This window comes from Aythya fuligula, chromosome 10 (assembly GCF_009819795.1).
Source record: "Aythya fuligula isolate bAytFul2 chromosome 10, bAytFul2.pri, whole genome shotgun sequence".
NCBI lineage: Eukaryota > Metazoa > Chordata > Aves > Anseriformes > Anatidae > Aythya > Aythya fuligula.
The window spans coordinates 9,848,153-9,870,311 of NC_045568.1; the positions used below are offsets into that span (position 1 = coordinate 9,848,153).

The 22,159-nt window shown below is 44.9% G+C and overlaps 1 protein-coding gene across 4 annotated transcripts in view; it reads left to right on the forward strand.

Moving 5' to 3' along the window:
• FLNB (filamin B) overlaps positions 1–22,159 on the forward strand; it is a 69,549-nt gene that overhangs the window by 41,787 nt on the left and 5,603 nt on the right. For 2 of the 4 annotated variants that reach the window (XM_032194368.1, XM_032194371.1), the window contains exons 22-43: positions 126–299; positions 697–859; positions 1,110–1,270; positions 2,546–2,713; positions 4,363–4,486; positions 5,134–5,290; positions 6,913–7,102; positions 9,037–9,284; positions 9,966–10,040; positions 10,772–10,874; positions 11,748–11,888; positions 13,456–13,584; positions 14,107–14,280; positions 14,434–14,592; positions 14,963–15,166; positions 15,793–15,945; positions 16,261–16,383; positions 16,952–17,218; positions 17,666–17,803; positions 17,890–18,005; positions 19,882–20,014; positions 21,098–21,274. In XM_032194368.1, the coding sequence (XP_032050259.1) occupies positions 126–299; positions 697–859; positions 1,110–1,270; positions 2,546–2,713; positions 4,363–4,486; positions 5,134–5,290; positions 6,913–7,102; positions 9,037–9,284; positions 9,966–10,040; positions 10,772–10,874; positions 11,748–11,888; positions 13,456–13,584; positions 14,107–14,280; positions 14,434–14,592; positions 14,963–15,166; positions 15,793–15,945; positions 16,261–16,383; positions 16,952–17,218; positions 17,666–17,803; positions 17,890–18,005; positions 19,882–20,014; positions 21,098–21,274 (3,477 nt within the window). Of the gene's footprint in view, positions 1–125; positions 300–696; positions 860–1,109; positions 1,271–2,545; positions 2,714–3,443; positions 3,531–4,362; positions 4,487–5,133; positions 5,291–6,912; positions 7,103–9,036; positions 9,285–9,965; positions 10,041–10,771; positions 10,875–11,747; positions 11,889–13,455; positions 13,585–14,106; positions 14,281–14,433; positions 14,593–14,962; positions 15,167–15,792; positions 15,946–16,260; positions 16,384–16,951; positions 17,219–17,665; positions 17,804–17,889; positions 18,006–19,881; positions 20,015–21,097; positions 21,275–22,159 lie in introns of all 4 variants that reach the window. The other 2 variants (XM_032194372.1, XM_032194370.1) reach the window with 2 other exon arrangements.

Here is a 22,159-nt window from a genome sequence, read left to right on the forward strand (position 1 = left end):
GACTTTCGAAGGGGTTGTTTTGTTATGTTCCCAGATGAGTTGTTTATCATGCTGGTTCACAAAATGTTTCGTCGTCTGAAATGCATGTGGTTCTTGAAGTGACTCTTCAAAATGTTGTTCTGCAGATGTATTCCGGGAAGCTACAACTGAGTTCACTGTGGATGCTCGACCTCTAACAAAAGCTGGTGGTGACCACATCAGGACACAGATCACAAGCCCATCTGGCTCCCCCGCAGACTGTCAGATCCAAGACAATGCTGATGGAACTTATGCAGTAGAGTACACGCCGTTTGAAAAGGGTAAAGTCTGTTGTTTTGTTTTGTTGTTTTTTGTCTTTTTTTTTTTTTCCTCTTGAGAGGGGAAAACCAACAGCAAACATCTCTTCTGACACTTTCATTTGGCAAACTGTTGAGGTCTGCCAGTAACTTTGCATTCTGGTGGTTGTTTGTGTTTGTTTTTTTTTTTTTTGCCAGTAGAGAAGCTAATTCTACAGGAAGTATCTATTTTAACTTGAAAAGTGACTTACAGGAACTTAGCTTCAGAAGAACAGTGCATCTTGGTTACGAAATACTAGTGAAATTTTGTGAAATGCGGGAGGATGGTCTTATTCATCTGCTGACATCTAAGTCCACAGGAGTAGAAGTGAAGTGATTAAAATATTTAGGGAATTTACTGTGTATTTTCCTCCTTTTACAGGTCCCCACACAGTCAGCGTGACATACGATGGTGTGCCTGTGCCAAACAGTCCCTTCAGAGTGAATGTGACAGAGGGCTGCCACCCGTCACGTGTAAAGGCACAAGGACCTGGACTCAAAGAAGCTTTCACAAATCAGCCAAATGCCTTTTCGGTTGTCACCAGGTACCTAAGCCTACTTGATCTTTCAAGAATATCTGAGGGAGAGAGGGAGGAGTGTAATGGGCTGTGCAATGCAAGATGCTAAATCCAGTACAAATATTTATAAAAGGGCCAAACTATGTACTCTTGATTAATGTGTATGCTATCTCATAGGTTACTGAGCACTTTGCTCTCCAGAGATTATGAGCTGATAATGGTTGAGGAGTGCTCCTACAAACAGGCAATTCTAACAATCTGTATTTCTCTTTTGCAGAGGGGCAGGAATTGGCGGCCTAGGAATAACTGTTGAGGGACCTTCAGAATCTAAAATTAGCTGTAAAGATAACAAGGATGGGAGTTGCAGCGCTGAGTACGTTCCTTATGTTCCAGGAGACTACGATGTCAACATCACATATGGGGGAGAGCATATTCCTGGTAAGAGCTCTTGCTCAGTGGCTTTCTGAGGAGGGAAGGTGTTGAGCTAAGGACTTGATGCCTTCGCTGCATCTCCCTCTTGCTGGGGATGTTGAGGTGTTAATGTTCTGCTTTTCCTGGGAGTACAGGAAGAAATTGTAGCACCTGGCTGAGGGGAGCAAAAGAGCATGTCCAGATGGGTGGGATAAGGACAGGGATGCTAGCCTTGACAAACAGCACATACAGGTCATGCTGGTTCTGTTGTGTCAGGGAGGACATGATTTAAGTGCAACGTAACTTGTTAGGTTAAGGAAATAGAGCCCTTTGATTACTGCAGACTGTTCTGCAGTAATATGGTCTAATGGGGGTTATATGAAGCCTATATTGTCATGAGGATTGCTAATGTAGTAAGTGTATTGTCATGACGCTTGTATTAAATGTTCTAAGTTTTGGTCACTGCAGGGAAGAGAAGTGACCGTTTCTGAAAGCAAGCATTAATCTGTGTGTGTGTTTGCACTGATATCAAGCTGAAGTGAAGTAGGTTTAAGCAACGTTCCAGATGCATCTGGAAGCCAGCAGTTTACAATTAAAAGAAGGATGTTTTGCTTGAAGCCAGTGATTAATGCTCCTAAACACCAGGCGCGTTTTGCTGCATTGTGTGCTTAGTGCTGTCGTACAGCATATTTCTAATATTCTTTCCCAGGCATTCAGAGGGAGCTGTTTTTTTTTCCTGTTGGCCCCATTCTATTTATCAACATACTAAAACTGTTAAAAAATGAAAGAAACAAATGCCTGTGTGAAGCTTTGTTTGTGCTTCTGGTTGGTTTCATGCATTTCTTCTCAGGTGTTCAAAGCAGATAAATCACAACTGAATTGTTACACTGTGATCAGAGCAGAAGCAGATGGTCTGAGGACTAAAACTTGAGTTATAGCTGACAATTTGGGTTCAGTAGTCTGCAGCACTCAGCTTGGCTACTTCCAGGTGCAGTCTGCCAATCCTTCATGTACTCCCTTTAAAAAATGTTAATTCTACATTTAAAGCTATATGCTGCAACCTGCCATTTGATCAGTTGCCTGTGCCTTGCAACTTTTATTCTGTATTGAATTAGTGCATAGCATAGGTTGAGCTGATGCTGTCTTTGATAGTAACTTGTCTTGTTTGCGTAGCACAGAAGTGCCTGAAGTATTAAAATGGTTCAGTCCACAAAGCCAGAGCCAGCCACTTGCAGGCGTTTGGGCATTTTACTGCAACTGTTAAAGCTGTGTTGTTTTAACACTATCCGTCTTAACTTCCAGGCAGTCCTTTCAAGGTTCCTGTGAAGGATGTTGTGGATCCCAGCAAGGTGAAGATTGCAGGGCCAGGTCTGGGAACAGCTGTTCGAGCCAAAATCCCACAGTCCTTTACTGTAGATACCAGCAAGGCAGGAGTAGCGCCCCTGGAGGTGGTGGTGGCAGGACCCAGAGGTAAGAAGCGAAGAACTCAACCTGGCTGTGCCCATCTCTGTGCTCGGGTGGGTATCGTGCTCCTGGCCCTGCTTGCAAGGGTGGTGATGCCCCTTGTAGGTTCCCATTCCTCTGGTCCGTGCATCTGGAGAGCTGACCCATGTGTACTGCTGTAAGAGGAGGAGAGCTGTGTGCTGTGCAGGGCTGCTTTGAGCAGTGTCTTTAAATCGCTTTATCCTAATCTTCACAGGTAACAGAAGTGAGATGAGTAAGCATCATCGATGAACAAACGTGGCTTAGGTTTAGGCATAAAAAAGTACATCCAATGTCTCACAGCAGCCTTCCATCTGAACCCAGGCTGGCTGGCATAGCACAGCATCTCACCTAGAACAAGCAGCCTCTCAGTCAGGGCAGCCACCACTCGCCGAGCACAGAGCAGAGCTCAGTTAGCGAGGGCGCTGCTCAGACCAGTGCGGGACCATTGCTACAGCCTTGCCCCTCTGTGGAGCAACATCACCAAAATGATCCCCAGAGCCCAGCAGTGAAATAACTGTCCATCCATGAGGCACAGCTGAGGGGCAACTTTAAGCCCTACTAGAATAGTAGCAAGGGGTAGTGTAAAGGTTGCCCCTATCAAACTCTTCAGATGCCTCCAAGTTGCACCTTGCTAGGAGGTGAGAGCCGGTTCACCACTCGAGTATCGGGTCGTCCTGGTGCAAGTGACTTTCAGGTAACAGTTCTTTAATTTTAGCGGATGAGACGGATTCCCAGGGATCGAGCTCTCCTTTGAAAGTGATTTCGGATTGTAAAGGTGATCCAAAGGGTGACACTGCAACAGGTTTGAACTCTTACTAACTACTGGCAACTTTGACTCTCAGAAATCCAACTGGCAACAGCAAGAATCATCTGGAGGAGGGAGTGGGAACAAACTGTGCTGCTTTTCAGGCTTTGCATGACAACTATACATTTCTTTTGCACTCACTATACTGCTAATCTTTCCTGTGTTTCAAGCCAAGTTGTAATTGTAGACTGCTTTGTGTGTTGATCTGGACTGATACGTCACATAATCTGCTGTAGGTTTTGCTTAATGCAAATTGAAATAATTGATCCTTCTTTCTTATGACTTTGGCAGCTTGCAGGATTCTCCTGTCTAGGCAGTGAGCCTGCCTTTCCTAATACTTGATTGTGAAAGACTCAAATTGGTGAATGCTATGCACTAACAGGCTTTAGGGCTCAACTCTGTGCAGTGAATCCCAGTAGCAGTATGTAATCTTGTAAATGGCAGTTCAGGCAATTATAACCATTACTCATTTTCTTCGTGGGAAGATCTTCAGAGTATTTTGAGCAATTGCTCTTGACCAGGACTGTACAAAAAGGCAGATTTTCCTCCAGTATTTTCATGCTAGCTTTTGTTTACAGTGAGAAGAAGGGTACCCAGAGAGCAGTTGATGGCAAATCTATCTTAAGTTAATGGCTCTTGAATACAAAATAAGGGAAACTGATCTCTGATCCATGCCCACTACCTTCATTCAAAACAATAAATAAATAAATAAAGAATGAAATGTAGCTTGTTCCAAATTGTAAATCAGCAGAGCATTGTGTAACATCAAATGGCTGATAAGGAATTGAGTTTTAATATCGCAGCTGAGAATTGTCTGTTGCTTTTTTAGGAATTGTGGAGCCTGTTAATGTGGTAGACAATGGAGATGGCACCCACACAGTGGTGTACACCCCTACCCTGGAGGGACCGTATATGATCTCTGTCAAGTATGCTGATGAAGAGATTCCTCGCAGGTAAGGTGGTGAGGATAAACTTAGATAACCTGAAGAGTTCATGACCTGATTGTGCTCTTCCAGCACATGAATACTATTTAAGGACTAGCTGTGGTCCTTTCTACTAAGCCAGTGCAGCTACATGCACGGTTTCTGGGTTTAGCGGTGATTTGAGACTGCTGCATCTACAGCAGGGACGCCAGAGGGGAGGTGTATCTGCACCTCAGCACCGGCTCCATCTCAGCTCGTCTGCCTGTGGTCTTTCTGAAGATGTTCATCCCTGCAACAAAGCTCTGCTTTAAGCTTTCCTTTCTGCTCCAGACAGTTACTGGGAGAGCTGTACCTACTCCTCAGGGCAGTAACCAGAACACCATTCCGTGGGTTCAGGCACTGCAGAGGCTCTGGGATGTGCATGTGTCTCAGTAGCTCAAATGCTCTGCAGCATGTCAGATCTCCTCTTGAGTTAGCAGTGTGCTGTATCAGCCTTTGAGGGAAGGGATAACTGTCCCAGTGATTGGCTGGGCATTGGCTAAAAGCTCAAATGAAGCTGGTAGTGTTGTCAAATGCCCCTTGTGCTGTCCACCTGTGTAGTGTGTTCTGCAACAACGATCAACCGTGACTTAGGAGGAGGGGGTGGTAATGTGTGTTTTGTTTTTTTTTTCTTAAAGTCCCTTCAAGGTGAAGGTGCTTCCTACGTATGATGCCAGCAAAGTGACAGCAAGTGGACCAGGTCTCAGTTCCTATGGCATACCAGCCAGCCTGCCTGTGGAGTTTGCCGTGGATACTAAAGATGCCGGGCAGGGACTTCTCACTGTGCAGATAACTGTGAGTAATTGCAAGACCATGCAGGGGTTGCAACAAATTGTTTCTAGGTGGGATTGAGTGGCTCCTGTATGAATTTGTGCACAGCCTTCAGAGTTCTGAAGACTGGACTGCTGGCTGGGCCCTAAGCTCTGTATTTGTGAAGCTCTTGAAATTGCTTCTCTGAGACTTCTGTCTTAGTCATCACCCATGCTATGTTTGGCTCATAATTAACCTTACACTCTGCAAATGCCCCCCCAAAAGAGATAAATACAGGTTCTTTACAAGATTACAGAAATGATGGAATTTGAAATGGAGACAGCCTGCTATCAGTGTAGTTCAGCAAGGCCACAATGTAACATCCACACTGAGCATTATGTGATGATAACGAGTTTCCCTCAAGGTTGCTTGAAGTTGTAAGCCATTTAAAGAGATATTACAGGAATGTTTTTTGTTTGACTTGGTTATTGCATTCCCTGAAGTTTCAGATGCTTGGACTCCATGGCCTCAGCAAAAATGTCTGTGTTTAGTGGGCCATAAAGCACATTTCTCAGCCCTGGCATGCCTAGGTCATGGCATGGCCGGTTGTACTTGCCGTTCTGCATTCTTGCTCCCGTGCTGTCCCATCTGCTCAGGTGCTGCAAAACAATTGGCTTTATTCTGGAATGCAAGTGTGCCCTTAAAGGATCTGGGATATTTATCAGAGTTCCCAGCATGGCTATGGCTTTGAAGATTAAGTTCCACAAGCCCTGTGTGGTGGGAATGTGTTTTCTCTAGCTTCTGGTTCTCAGCTCGTGAATGCCAAATATTTCACAGGGATCTCTGAAAGGAGCAAGCTCTTTCACACTGTACCTGGAATCTCAAGTCCGTCACAGCTTCTACTGTAGTCCAGGCAGCTTAAGCCATAAATTATAAATGGCATCAACACGTAGATTTGTGTGTGAGCAGGCCTGGAGGACTTTCTAAAGTGCTTCACGCTTTGCAGCTGTTGAGTTGCACTGAAAGCTGGGACCAGCTCTGTCCGAATCATTTTACACAGTGCTGATCTTGGTTTTAGATAAGGAGGCTTGATGCTGAGGCTCAGGTCTGTATTGTTTATGCAGCTCTTTAATTCTTCTATTCAGTATAGAAGTAGTGTTTGAAGGGACTGCACAGACCTGCTTTTAACTGTAGATCTTGCAGTATCACAAGAGCTGGATGCCTCATACTGGAGTCTGTTGTCAGCCCTCCTCACTACTTCCTGACCTCAAACCTTTCAGGGAGCAGCTGGGCGAAGCAACCCAGTGCTTTATCAGGATAAAAATGCCTGCTCTGACTCCTGATCTGTGCCCTGGGGACCTGGGAGGTGTTCTTCATTTCCAGCAGCTATATGACAACAAAGCTTAAAACTTCATACAGTTAATGCAAAGTAAATTAAAATGGCTTGCTACATCTTAAAAGTTTTGGTATCAAGCAAAGCCCAGCTGCTGATAGCATGGACTGTTTTACAGTGCTCATAATAATCTATTCCTAGTACTTTGATTCTGAGCTTCAGTTCCGAACCTCTTTGATACCATCTAAGTATGGCTGTGAAAGGTTTGCTATCCTGCTGGAGGAAATCATAACTAACTTCATGGCGCCTAAATCTTCTGCTTTGCTTTCCTCAGGACCAAGAGGGCAAGCCCAAGAGGGTGGACATTCATGACAACAAGGATGGCACTTACACTGTGACCTATGTCCCCGACAAAACGGGCCGCTATACAATCGGCGTGAAGTACGGTGGCGATGACATCCCGTCCTCTCCGTACCGCATCCGGGCATCTCCAGCGGGCGATGCCAGCAAGTGTTTGGCCACAGGTGTGTGCTGGGTCCTGGCTATTGCAGTTGTTTGTACTTGGTGTAACAGTTGATGTAACAGGCTACACGTGCTCTCTGTGCGCTGTCTAATGAGTGTTAATTCTGAAAACGTGCTAATTTGAGGAGGGAAAAGAGCACGAGGGATCTGACTTTGTACAATACACTGGAGATTTGTGTAATCTGGCTGCTCCTGCAGGAGGGGTTTTCGTAAAGGTAGAGAACCCTCTACCCCGTGGAGTGAACAGGATTCTCCTGCAGTCCCTAGCAAAATCTTTTAAACCATCTAGGGTGTTGTTACAAACAGCTAGATGCAACTGAAGTTTGATGCTTATTTTGGCCTAGGTAAACCCTGTTGTGAATTGCAGTGAGGTTGATTTAAGAATAACACACCTGCACATGTTCACTGCGTTCATGCTCTTTACACTAATAGAATTGCAAGAAGCTTTTCATTCTGAGCAAGAGCAGAATTCGTGCTGTGGGTGAAAGTAGCTGGCTGTGTACTTTAAGGTTAGCAAATCCTGCTCAGGCTGGGTACAGTAGTGTTTTCTGCTACTTTTCTGTCTGGTTGAAGTTGGCCAGAGTGCAGACGGACTTTTGGAAGAGGGAATGGAAGGAGAAACCTTCAAGATAAAAAGTTACTACAACTCAAAAATCAGTACCTTGGTAGAGGGGAGGAATTCTAAATTTGTTACTGGTGGAGCGCATTTATAGCTTCAGCCCTTGCCCATTCTCATACTGAGTGGTCATCATGCAGCTTTGGGCTGGCCACCATGGCAAGCTGCCACCTCCCAGCCAGCAAGAGGCTGTGGGAAGGAGCAGAAAGGGTAGGAACTAGTTACAGCAACAACACTGAACGTTAAGTCCCGTGATTTATAAATAAATACATTGGGCAAGGCCAAACTGAGCAGGGAAACTTAATCTCTGGTTGTAGACCCGTGAGAGTTGTCTGGGCATTGTACCGACCTGAATTGTGCAGTGAGAGTGTACCCAGTGCCAGACCAGCAGCTGGCTGCTTTCAGGCCTGTTTAAACCAGAAATATGTTGCTGGCACAATGGAAAAAACAGAGCGGCAGGTATCCCCTTTGCTACAAAAATCATCTAAAAGAGGCCCTAATGGCTGCTGAATCTGATACTGTTCCAAGTAACTCAAGTCGCTAACTATTCAAAATAACAGTAATGGCAATTCCTCGCAGATGCCAGGTTAAATTTCCCATTTCCAAGAAGTGGCTTTGATTCGCAGCTGCCAAGCTGAAATGCAGGCGCTGTAGGAGTAGCTGCTGGAATACTGCTCAGGTACTAAAATGGCAGGTTTGTTGCCATTTGAAAATGAGCCATTTACCCAGTAACGAGCGGTGGTCAAAAAGCAGGGGTATCAAATACACACTGCAAACAAGAGTTAATAGTTCTCATTTAAACACAGCGCTCTTTAGGCTGGATCTGCTGGATTTGGGCATTGTTTCATGATTTTTTTGGACGCGTGGCAAAGCAGTGGAAAATTGTTTGCTGTAAATGTAAGGGGAAGCATGGCCATGACTGCTACTGTGCCATTTTACAGGCTGTGGTGGCGCAGACGCTTGCACGGGGAGTTTGGTGTTCAAGCAGGGATAGCTAAAGCTCAGCCACTGGCTAGGGTAGTAAAAGATAATGCCTGTGGCTCTGCATAAAGGAATATGGTGATAAGGGCATGTGTAAGGCGCTGCTTCCTTCAGACTTCCCTCACCTCTTTTCTCATCCAGTCTCCCTGACTGCAGAGGGGGAGGAAGATGGGTGGTGAGCTCTTGCACACCGCCAGCCTTTCCTGTGCTGGCCAGTGCCGTGAGCGTCCCTTGCCATACGTCTGCTCCCCCAGCAGCTTCTGTGGGGCCCTGGTGCCAGGCTGCCTGCCTGGGAAAGCTGCCCTCCGAATGGTTTCTGTAACAGAACTTGCCTTGTAGGGCCTGGGATTGCACCCACTGTGAAGACTGGCGAGGAGGTTGGTTTTGTGGTCGATGCCAAATCAGCAGGGAAGGGAAAAGTGACTTGCACCGTCCTGACGCCAGATGGGACAGAAGCGGAGGCAGATGTTGTTGAAAATGAGGATGGGACTTACGATATCTTCTACACTGCTGCCAAACCAGGAACCTACGTGATTTATGTCCGCTTTGGTGGGGTGGACATTCCCAACAGTCCTTTCACTGTTATGGTAAGCCAGCTCTGCTCCACAAATACCTCCCGCTCAGATTCCTGATTCCATGTTTTATTTAGTGATAGGTTAACTGCGTGTGTAATTTTTTAGGTATTTATTAGCCTAGCTAATGAGTCCGTGTTACTCACAGAGCTTATTTTGAGTAGGCAATGTGGTTAGGTGAAAAGGGATAGAAACTATCAGAGGCTGAAGGCTTGGCTGCTCTGAACAAAATATTTCATTTCCCGACCACATAGTTCTCTTTCTAAATGATGTAAGAGTGGTTGTAATCAGCTTCTAAAACTAATTATTTCAGCTGTCATCAGATACAGTGCTCTGACCTGTCCGTTTTTCACTCTGTAATGCTGACCCCAAAATAAGAAATGGTGTGCAACTCCATTTCACCCATGTTCAGGCACTGCTTTCCAGCTTCCCTCCCAAACTCTCCCAAACTCCCCCAAACTCCGTTGTCCCTTTGCTGTGCCACTGGTGACCTTCCCCCGTGCCTCTCCCCTGTGGGTACGGGTGGTTTAGCAGCCCCCTGGTTGGAGGTGGCTGTGGTTATGGGACCGCTGTGGTTGTGGGACCACCGGGAGGGGCGGTGGGGGGAGGAAAGTGTTCAGGTGCCGTGCCTTCTGTCATGAAATGTGGGAATAATGGCACTGGAATAACGCCTAACCTGCCTTTACCACCAACCAGGCTGTAGATGCAGATGCTGCTGCCGTGCGGTCGCAGGAGACAGTGGGTGCGCCCCCCGCTGGATTCCGCCCTTGGGTACACAATTTTTACATTTTTTGGTTGGTTTCCCCCATCTGTGTTCCATTTCAGATGACGGCCTGCTTCTTGGGACTGCTTGATTCTGTCTGGTCATTGTATTCATTCTTTCTGTTTGATCAATTGTTCTTGGGATCCAGACCTGCTTGTTCCATGTTGCTTGAAGGGAATCTCCAAGTAAACTCTCCATAACCTTAAACACGAAGAGGATCATTACGCCCACAGCTTCTACTTCTGCAATGTCTCCTGTTAGCAAAAGCAACCTGACTGCATTGCTGTGTTTTCCCAGTAAAATAGCACCGTGTCTTGAGTCCAGAGTCGCATTGTGAAACTAGTTTCTTTTGTCAATTTTGTGTTGCAATCACCCTGCCACATTCAAATCACTTTCTCTTCCAGGCCTTAGCAACTAAATCCTTTCAGATGGAGCCACTCTGGGTCTTGTGTGCACTACGTTGTCTCCCATGCTCTCGTGTTCCATTTTGACCTCACTTTTTTCCAGCATGCTTTCCATCCACCTGCACCGTGTTTGATTTGCTCTGCTCTGCCATGTGGTGGTGTTGTGGAGGAAAGCTTGACTGGCCGCTGCTCTAGCCGGGCCCAGTCCAGGGGCTGCCCGACCACCATAATCACTGTGCCCTGTCCTGCTTCTGCTCGTGGTGGAGCTGCTCAGAGCTCAGCTAGCTCGTGCCTACCTTCATCTGTGTCGTGACCGACCCTTTTGCTTCCTGCAGGTGACAGAAGAAGCTTACGTACCAGTTGGAGACATGAACGGCATGGGATTCAGGCCCTTCGATATGGTTATCCCCTTTGCTGTAAGGAAAGGAGAAATAACAGGTACCCAAAGGACACAGAGTCTCTGGGGAGGTTTTGCTCTTTGTTAGCGTGTTTATCCATTTGCAGCCTGTGTGGTCTTGGCCGTAGCATGTGGAGGAGAATTGTATTGTGCCAGTAACTTAGTTGCTTAATTTCACATCAAGTGGCACCCGCTGAGGGTTAAGTGGGATACACCCCTGTGATGGTTTGAGTTAAATGAGGGAGTTCTTGGTGCTGCCGTGGCCTTTGGCACTAGGCTGTGAATTGCTATGCTGCAGGACCTGCTGCTGCTTTTTACCCTCTGGAGCAGCTATATATGTCCTTGGTTATCTTTGAATATATTTTGTGCAGATGCTGAAAAAAAAAAAAAAAAAATCTAATCTTGCATCCCTGTCACTTCCCTTCTCCAAAGCACTTCCCTTCTTCTGCATGAAGCATCATCTGGCAGCACCCCAGTCACACAAAGCCAAAGCCCCTGTGCATGTGGGCTGGGGCCCCCTTGCTCTCTAGCTCAGCAGTCCCACCCCGAGCCCTGGTCTGTCCCTGCTGAAAGGATTCTTGATCTCAGAGAGGGGGGTGCCTTGTGATGAAGTACATCAGTGCCTTTCCTGGGGCTTGCCATGGAAATTCTAGTGGCTGAAGCAAACAGCTCTGCCTGTGGAGTTTGTAAGGTCACAGGACTGTTTGCCAGATGTCTACCACTGTGTTGTATTCATGTAGCTTAAGCAGAAAACATGTCTGTTTAGTGTTCCCATTAGTCTCCTATTTGTGCCTGTGGGTAAAAAGTTTAACAATTTAAAATGCTTGTTTAAAAAGGCTAGACCATTCTTTGTGGGTGGGAGAGAGGAAGCAGGCAGTTTCTCCTTTTGTAACTCACATGGTGGCTTTTTGTAGGTGAAGTACACATGCCCTCTGGAAAGACCGATACACCAGATATCGTGGATAACAAGGACGGCACGGTAACAGTGAGATATGCTCCTACTGAAGTTGGACTGCATGAAATGCACATCAAATATATGGGAAAGCACATCCCAGGTGAGTCTGATAACAGACACAGATCGGAGTCAAGTGTCCTGATGCATCTTTTCCCTCTTAAGGTTTCTGTAGCTTAGTCGTATACACTGCAGTACGAGCTGCCTAGAACATCTTACTGTTCAGCAGCAGTTCATCTGCAGGCAGTCCAAAGAGAAACGAAAGCAAAGGAGTAAGTGCAGGCACATGCAAGCTTCCATTGTGGTTTAATAGTACCAGCCAGGCTTAAAATGGATTTTGGTTTTGGAAGCTAGCTTTTGTGGCATTTTATTATGAAGAAGAAACATACAATTTTCTAACTACCATTTTTTTCAGGTTGAAATTTACTGCCTTGGTGCTCAACAAAACCAATAGTTACAGTACATGTTTATCCTTAAAACTGCATTGGCATAAAAGCTATCATCTGTGGGGAAAACTAAGTGGTTAAAACACTATAGTTACTCTTTCCATCTCATTGCAATAAAATAAAACACTCGTGCACGCTGTGCTGTAATCTTTCTTTCTTCCTGGCTGCTTCTTAACAAAGAGAAACCACTGCCTTTCATTCCCTTTCTCTTCTCTTCTTTTGTCCTTAATTCACCAGCTCCACAACCAGCGCTCTGCCTCGCCTGGCAGCTCACGCTGCCCTGTAACCACAGGCATGTCAGCTGCGTGGGGGAAAAGGGGCAGCCCCGTGGCAGTTTGTGCAGACATGGGACAAAATACCATCAGCAGCACTGCTGGTTCTGCTGGTACATGGAAACACAGGATAACTTTGGCTGAAGCAGGGAGGTCAGATAATGTGATGCACGGTACTACTTCAGTATCTGCAGTAGTGCATGTGGATGTAGCACCTCAGTAAGTGCCAAACTGTCTGACGTATTGGCTCAGTGAGAGCACTGGCCTGTGCCTGGCCAGAGGGATGATATGCTGCAATGCTTCCTTCTAGGTGGTTATTAGGAATTAAGCTTGCGTCTGTCTCAGCTGCAAAATTTAGTTTTGGACTTGAGAGCCATCTGTGCCTTTTTTCTTGAAACTATTATTGGCTGTTGGTGACTGTACTTTTTGTTCCTGTGCACCAGCTTTACTAATCTGAGACTGGCAAATGTGTTTCTGGATACCCTTCAAATTCGCTAGTTCAGGTTCATTGAGTCAGGCAGTGTGCTGTGCTCATTCCTAATTCTGAATTAACGAAATTCAGGATTTGTGTCTGAACTGAAAGAGCACTTCTCTGAGTCATGTTCTGATGTAATGTGCTAAATATAAACTTGTGATGAGCAAGACCCTTTTACGACATCATTTAAGCTTATCTGTGGTGATTAGAGTAGCACTTTGTCATGACTAAATGTGAAACAAATTGTGGAGAGGTATCTTTTGAAGATGAAAGGGAAGGATTATTCATTTTAAAGTGCCCTAGAGTCATGCAAGGGTTCTTCAAATACCAAATGGTGAGAATGGCATTGAAAAATGTGGGTTTATTCATAGCCTAAGATTCCATTGGGACTGAGCAGCTTGATGCTTGTTTCAAACTTGTAGTCCAGGCCACTCATCCTTAAAAGTGCTTCTTGCTTTTTTTTTTTTTTTTCTTTAGAGAGCCCACTGCAATTCTATGTGAATTATCCAAACAGCGGCAGTGTGTCTGCTTATGGGCCTGGCCTTATTTATGGGGTTGCCAATAAGCCAGCAACCTTTACCATTGTCACAGAAGATGCTGGAGAGGGTAAGTCTGTTCTTTAAACCCATCCTACTCTAAACTAGGTACTTCTAAGAAGTGTAATGCGTGTCAGCCTTAATTTGAAGCATAATTTACATTCATTTGTCCAAATAAGAATCTCTGGTATAATACAAATAATGGCTTATGCAAATATAATGCAAAATGGCTTTCATTAAACTGCATCTTCTGTGCAGTAAAAACTGAACTGTTTTGTTACTTCGTTCTGAGAGAAGTTGACTCGGATATGATACAGAGTACAAATAGTTCACTTGATTAAAATTAAGCTGGAGGCAGCCTAGATGTGGTGGATTATGATTAGTGGATGTAGAGTCACTGTTAAGTAAGTCTAACAGATTGAGTGGTTTAGTGGCCTTGATGGATTGGCCTGAGCTCTTTTTGCTGCTATCCTTGGAAAAGGTAGGTCTGAGCTGCATTTCCAGTACCAAGTACTGGATCTTCCTCTTTAAAAGTCATTGATCTTGGTGTGCATGAAGATTTACAGTAGTGCTGTTTTTCCTTATTTCCTAGGTGGACTGGACTTGGCTATTGAAGGACCTTCAAAAGCAGAAATCAGCTGCATTGATAACAAAGATGGGACGTGCACAGTCACATACCTGCCTACTCTACCTGGGAACTACAGCATACTGGTCAAGTACAATGACAAGCACATCCCGGGCAGCCCGTTCACAGCCAAGATTACAGGTATAAAGCTTAGACTTCTGGAAGCACTTCAGAGTGAAAGTTAACCTCTGATAGCACGGGGAGGGCTGGTTTGCAGCAGGAGCATGAAGTCCCCCAACTTGTTCTGCGTTTAACCACCTGATATTTTGGACTCATTTCTCTTTATTTCCACAGATGATAACAGAAGACGGTCCCAGGTTAAGCTTGGTTCTGCTGCTGACTTTTTATTGGACATCACTGAGACTGATCTCAGTCTCCTAACAGCCAGCATTAAAGCCCCATCAGGTCGTGATGAGCCTTGTCTTCTGAAGAGGCTGCCCAATAACCACATCGGTAAGTTCTGGTAGTCTTCATCTGGGAGCAGTGTAGCAGCCTCTACTACAGTTTTTCTTTGCTATGTAAAATGACTTAATTCTTCTCTGCACCTTCCCAAAGGTATGTTGTCAAACCAAATGGTTGTCATTTTTTGGTACAGTTGGTGAAACACAGAAGGATCTAAATACTGACCTTTTCTGTTAGCATTCCAGGCTTTGCCTGAACTGCTATTTGACAGCATATGCGAATGGTTTTGTGGCCCATTTGAGAATAACACTTACATATGTGCAAAGAGCGTTCTTTCAGTATTTCATTGCTTGGTATGCTTAAGGCTTTTTAATTAAGTAAAACATGAATAAAAAGTAAGTCACATTTCTCTGCTTTTTAGGTATCTCATTCATTCCACGGGAAGTAGGAGAACATCTGGTTAGCATCAAGAAAAACGGGAGCCATGTACCAAACAGCCCTGTAACAATCATGGTGGTCCAGTCCGAGATAGGAGATGCCAGACGAGCGAGAGTTTTTGGACGTGGTTTGGTAGAAGGACGAACCTTTGAAATGTGTGACTTCATTGTAGACACAAGAGATGCGGGTTAGTTCCATTGCAAAGGACTGTGAGTTGCTGTGAGACACGCTCTCTGAAGGACAGCATTGTCTTCCTCAGCAGGGAATCACCAGGTCACAAGCTGCAAAGCAGCAGATCTGTTTGTAATGCAAAGAGCACGTTAAGCATGCACTGTTGTTCTCAGTTATTAACTTCAGGCAATGCTATGAACTTCTAAAATGCTTTGTATTTTGGCCAACGTCTTTCTTTACAGACAACAAGGACTGTCACTGAGGCACTGACAAAGCTTTTCTTCCATTTGATGGTGCTGATTCTAGAATTGTAGTGTACAGCAAGAAGGACATGAGGAAGATATTTTCCTGTTGGTTTGACGTGGAGCCTTAACTGCAGTCTTTGAAGCTAAAATTTCAATGTTAATGAAATAAAAGGGATATGGTCAGAGCGTTTTAGGAGCTGAATGCATTCTGTGCATTCATTAAATATGATCTGACCTATGAGGACTACCAAAGTTCTATTAAGACATCATGCAGCTCCTGCATTACCGTGCTGAAACAAGCTGGCTCATGATTAGCTACTGCTTTGGGTTTAGACTATATTATGTCAAATTTATAATACAGCTGTGGAAATGTGACGTTAACTTAACTGTCTTGTAGGTTATGGTGGGATCTCACTGGCAGTTGAAGGACCCAGCAAGGTAGATATCCAAACCGAAGACCTTGAAGATGGAACTTGCAAAGTGTCCTATTTTCCAACTGTACCTGGCGTGTACATTGTGTCTACTAAATTTGCAGATGAACATATTCCAGGTAAGCAGGAGTGTTTGGCATATTTGTTTAGTGCAGCAAAGGTCTTACCTACGTGGCCAGCATGCTGGAACTGTGGGTGGGCTGTGTGGTTTGGAGAATACCATAAGTCCTGAAGATTTGAGGAGGTTTTACCAGTACCCTTCATGCAGGCATTCAAAACTTTTCTAGTTACATGGCTGTATTTCACTTGGACTTGACTGTAAACTGGCTGTAAAACTTCCACAGTGATATAGTGCAAATCAGAGGAAGCTCTCACTCCTCACTTTGATGCAGTGGGTACTTACTAAGAGGAATGATTTGCTGTCGTACTTACAGGAAGCCCATTTACTGTGAAGATAAGTGGTGAGGGAAGAGTTAAGGAGAGCATCACACGAACAAGACGGGCTCCATCTGTTGCAACAGTTGGAAGCATATGTGATCTGAACCTAAAAATTCCAGGTAAGCGACATTCTTTCCCCATAACCATAAATTGCACTTGTATAGTGTAGGTGTTCCTGAAGCAATGGACATAGGAACTTCAGTGTTAAGTCATCCTCATGTTAAGGCAGCGTAGGGAAGAAACACTGGTTGTGTGGTCTCTATGAACTGCTAAAAATATGCATAACCATGATCAGCAAATGGAGAAATAAATTCCAGGGAGACCTTAATCTGTTCTGTGTAAAACAAGCTGGAGAATGGGCTGCACAGCTCAGCCTGTCTCCAGGGTTTTAAGATAATCTGTTAAGTGTTTGTACTGCTGCTTGGCAAATGTGAATCATAGACCAGTATTAGCTGGCTGTGCTTATCCAGCCTTTTCATCTGCCGTCGTAGCACCTGGTGAGCTGCAACTGGTCGGGCTTGCTGCTCAGCAGCATGCATCTAGCTGAGAGTAAAACCTAGCACCTATGTACCTGTTCTGTCATCTGTGCTGTCATCATTATTATCTGAACTCAGTTTCTGCCTCAAAAAACAAAGTACCCAACCCCTTTGTCACTCTCTTGTGCATTTTGTATTCTATTCTTGTCAGAAATTGACTGCGCGGACATGACAGCCCAGGTAACTAGTCCCTCTGGAAGAAACTTTGATGCAGAAATAGCAGAAGTTGACAAAAACACCTATTGCGTCCGCTTTGTACCGCAAGAAATGGGAGTTCACACTGTGGATGTCAAATACAGAGGGCGGCCTGTGCAGGGCAGCCCCTTCCAGTTCACTGTGGGGCCGCTTGGCGAGGGAGGAGCCCATAAAGTGAGAGCTGGAGGCCCGGGGCTGGAGCGTGGAGAAACAGGCATCCCAGGTGAGTCCTCTGCTCTTGGGCTTCAGTGCCTGGGTCTGCAGTGCAGTGCTTTGGTTTTTGTTGGCCCTTGTGAAAGTCCTGCTTCTGAGAGCCTGAGTGGAGCTCAGTGTAACACTGCAGGCTCGCCCCATGCCTGGGAGTGGTCAGTGGAGAAACACGTGCAAAGAAATAATACTGCTGCATCGTGCGGATGGAGAAGCCCACAGTATGGAGACCCATGTTTGGGAAACTGCTCTCCGAATGAGCCTGAAGTTGTTAGTGTACTATTCAAAGCTAAGAGGCTAATTCAAGGCTCTTGGAAAAGCTGCCAAGTGTTATCACCCAGCATCATGGCACAATGTACTATTTTTTCATACACATAATGATGGGATGCTGCACGGTCTGTTAGAAGCTGAAACCCAGCTGCAGTGAACTTACACTTGTGTATGCTCTTGTGTGCTTCAACAGCTGAGTTCAGCATATGGACACGGGAAGCTGGAGCTGGAGGATTGTCTATTGCTGTAGAAGGCCCAAGTAAAGCAGAAATTGCCTTTGAAGACCATAAAGATGGATCTTGTGGTGTATCATACATAGTTCAAGAGCCAGGTACACAGTACAGAATGTACCGAAATAAAACTGAAAGCTATTTCCAAAGAAACTAAGGAAACTCACTGCATCTTTTCTCCCCCCAGGCAACTATGAGGTGTCCATAAAGTTCAATGACGAGCACATTCCGGAAAGCCCCTATCTGGTTCCAGTCATCGCCCCGTCTGATGATGCTCGCAGGCTCACTGTCACTAGCCTTCAGGTGAGACATAAGGAAACATCTCCACAACTTGCCACAGAGACTGATTTCGTCCTTGTTCTCTGAGACCAAAATGGTTGTCCTTTCTTCTTAGGGATTACCTTGCCTTGGTTGGTGCTTGTTTTCAAGTTCAGCTTGCAGATAGAGAAAGGTTTTTTACAGCTAACCTCTTGGTAACTTAGGCCAGTAGATTTGGCCCAGCTCTAGCTAGCTAGGATTTGAAGGCAGAAGGCTAAAATAAGTCTATTACAGGTAGTAACATTTGAGCATTAAAAATAAAAGGTTCTAGAAGCAGCACTGGTAGAGCTAAAACTTATTTTTCCCCCACAGTTTAGCTAGGGGAGGCCCAGTCAGAACTGAAGCACGAAAATGAACAAGCATTGATCATGCTGATAACTAAGTTACTGTGTCAGCACATGGGCTGAAAAGTTGCATTTCTGCAGGTGAGACAGTGTAGACCTGTTTGGTTAGGACATTGCTACAGCCTTGTCTGAGCACTGTGCATCTGCACAAGCAGATGGATGAGGCCCCACGATGAAGTCAGAGCATGAATTCACTTTGGCTGACGTCACGAAACCACAGCCACAGCTCAGATAATTCATGAACGGCAGCAAATCTGTAGGAGAGAATTCCAGCTTTGTAGTTGGTCTGGGTTCATCTGTTAACCTTACCATTATTTTTGTGTGTGTGGTTACTTGCATTAAAGTACAAGTAACATTAAAGGTCTGATTTAAACCTCCAAAGCCAGAAACTTGGAAAGGAGACTGAGAGTAGAGTGTGTGTCTAAATATACTGTACCTCAGTCCTCATTGAGTGGTGATGAGCAATTAGTACTGCAGTTGAGGCTATTTTTGATGTGCCTGTACTGGACTTTGCCTGGGCTTCTCCACCTTCTCTGTGTAAACGAATGGTGACAGCCTGTTCCTGTAGTGTCTCTTCTGCCAACGAGTTACAAGGGCGTTAATTAGTCACTGTGGTATTGATGTTTCTCTTGTGTTTCATTTAAAGACTCTTTGACAGGAATAATCACTTCAATTAAGTCCTGGAGAGGCAGATAAAGCTGAGTATTCTGTAAAGGAGCTCCTTGTGCAGCATTACTCTACTAAACCTGCATCAGGGATTTGCTTTGTATATTGTACCTCAGTTCTACTCAGTTGCATTTATTTACCTCTCCAGGATTTAGTTGAAAATGAAATCAGGTAACGTATGTTCGGCATAAAATATTACTTCTAATAGCTGCAAGAGCTTTGGTCTTGCTGTGACGAGCGGTGCAGCGCGGGTGCTGAGCTGGGTCGCCTTCCAGCAAGTAATGCTGCGCAGCGCCGATGGTCTGACAGCACAGCAACATCTGGTTTCGTGCTTTAAATTACTTTCTCATTTTAAGACATCTTGTGGTGGCGTTCTAAATGTAGCCTCTTGTGGCAAATATAAACATGCCTATTACTCTTTCAGACAACTGGATTATCAGAGGCTTTTCCCCTGAATGAATCTGGAATGAATGAAGGGGCTGAAAATGGAGCTATCACTTAAACATCCTTTAAATCAAGTGCCTGCATACAGGGGTCTGACCTCGCTGATAATGGGTGACTAGTCTTGTAAACCTGCCTTTGCCTGATTTGGCAGAGTGTCATCTGGCTTCCAAAAATGGTCTTTTACTATCAAAAAAAAATCAACTGAGTGGATGTAGGTAACTTATATCAGTCACTCCGTAAGAGTTTAAAAAGAAAAGAAAAAAACAAACTTCTGATCTGAGAGTTACTGTTAAGTCGTAATGTTGTCTTTTTGTTGAAATCTAAAAAAATGTGTTGAAATGGTTATTTCCCTGCCACTGATCTGAAACAAAAGTTTAAATTTGGTAATCTGACTGTTGCATTCTCAGGAGTCTGGATTAAAAGTTAATCAGCCAGCATCCTTTGCTATAAGGCTGAATGGGGCAAAGGGCAAGATTGATGCTAAAGTCCACAGCCCCTCCGGAGCTGTAGAAGAGTGCCATGTGTCTGAGCTGGAGCCAGGTGAGAACAGTTTTACGTTTATCAAAACACACGGGGTAACTTGCAAAAACACTCTCCCAGCCTCATAGTGTCTGGATTTAATCCCTTGGCTCGCTAATAGTGTACCCAAGGAGTGAGCAGCTTGCTTGGAGAATGAATTCTCGTCAGCAGTTTCATTAAGAGCTGTTCAATCAAGTTTACATTCATGCTCTTTCTAGATAACTAATGAAATTACCAAGTCCTAACTTGTGTAAGATGCTAATATTTAAGGGCAAACTCTTTTTTAGAGTTTCGCATGAAGTCTTGGGTTGCCAGTGAAGGCAAAGCTTTACTATTTGTAAAGGAAGGGGGTGAAATATGATGTGGTTGTTGAATTTAGCCAGTGAAGAAGTTTATTTTTCAAAGCTATGCTTCCATCTTTGACAAATAGTTTATTTTTAACTTGCACTCACTCCTTCATGTGAAACATTAAGGAAACTGAATATAAGCAAATGCTACAGAAAGCTCAACACCTGTTTCAGCAATGAGGTTTTCTTTTTCAATTGAAGTTCGAATGAATTATGGTCTGTACTGTGCCAGTCTAGCTGTGGTCCAGCTGGGGAAGGTCAGTCACTCCTCTGGGTTAATCAAAAACATGAAATACCAGCAAATTGCTGAATAACTTAAAGGTGCCACGTCTGTGGTGTCAGAGCAGCACGCTCAGCCTGCTGGTACAACTTGACTTGCTTTTTACCAGCTGCTTTTTGTAAGGAAGCCCAGTGTGCTGCTCTGTCTGCCACTGACAGGTTGGGCTGTGATTCAGCTGTCACCTCTGGTTTCGCGGGTGAGGCACATAACCCTGAGACTCACGCTGCTGGCTGGATGACAGCTGAGATCAGTTCCTGGTAGACAAGGTGAAAATGCAATCCGTGACACCTCCTGTGATAAATACATCGTTTTTTCTACTTAAATACAAGCGTGGAAAGCCAAGTTTGCTTATGTTAGGACCAAAATATGTTGAAACATGAAAGCCTTGCTTGGGCTGCTAACCAGCTCTGTGTTAGGTTTAGTTGCTGCTGCTGCTGTCATCTCCGAAATGTCAGAAAAGCCTCTTCTCTCCTGCAGACAAGTACGCCGTTCGGTTTATCCCCCACGAGAACGGAATCCACTCCATCGACGTGAAGTTCAATGGAAGCCACGTGGTGGGCAGCCCCTTCAAAGTGCGCGTTGGTGAGCCCGGGCAGGCGGGCAACCCTGCGCTCGTCACGGCGTACGGACCGGGCCTGGAGAGCGGTACCACGGGTAACCCTTCTTTTAGTGCTCCCGTACAAACCTGTTGGCCTTCTGGCTTCCTTGAAGGAGCCAGAAGCTGTTTCTAGGCGTATTTTTACACGACTTGCTCTGCTGAGGCAGCTGAACTAACACATTCTCTGCTGACCTGTGTGCAGACTAATTTTGCTTTCTCGCATGCTCCTGAAGTCTCATAACATCACTAGCAGGTCTGCATGCTACACTGAGCCTTAACAAACTTAAAACCTTTGTAAAGCAGCAACTGCGGCAAAAGTTCACTTGAGCTGGTTAGCCGAACTCTGCTTAGGTGGTCCCCCAAAGCTCTGGAGATGCTTTGGCCCTGTTCCACACATGAATCTGCAAGGGACAGAGGCTTTTGCAGAGTTACACAGCTGTCAGAAAGCAGTCGGTGACTGCCCTGCATGTATGCTCCAGAGTGGGTGAAATACTGAGGGGGAACAAATGTAGTCAATTAGTTTTTATTTTCCTTTGTCTTGAAACTTGGTAATGAGAAGAAACAGCAAAACAGGGTTTTTGGAAGCTTTTCCTGTAGTGAATGCAGTTGTTCAGCCGGCTGACTAGTTTAAGGAGTCTCATTTAACTTGCATACCCCTGTTAATCAACTGGGTGCGAGGGTGTACCCAGTTAGCTTTTCCTTAGTGCTTGCACCTCTAAGAAATGTCAAGTTAAATGTAACATGGCGTGTAAAACCCAGGGAATATGATGGATTGTGTTCTGTTTGTAGTATTTCATATATGCTTCAGATGCAGCATGAATACTGACACTACTTGGAAATCTGACACCTATTTATCTACTTTGGCTGCCCCATCTGACAGTTCTCAACTCAAGAATGTAGATATTTTTTTTTTTCATTTGTATGATTTTGGTCTTTGTAAG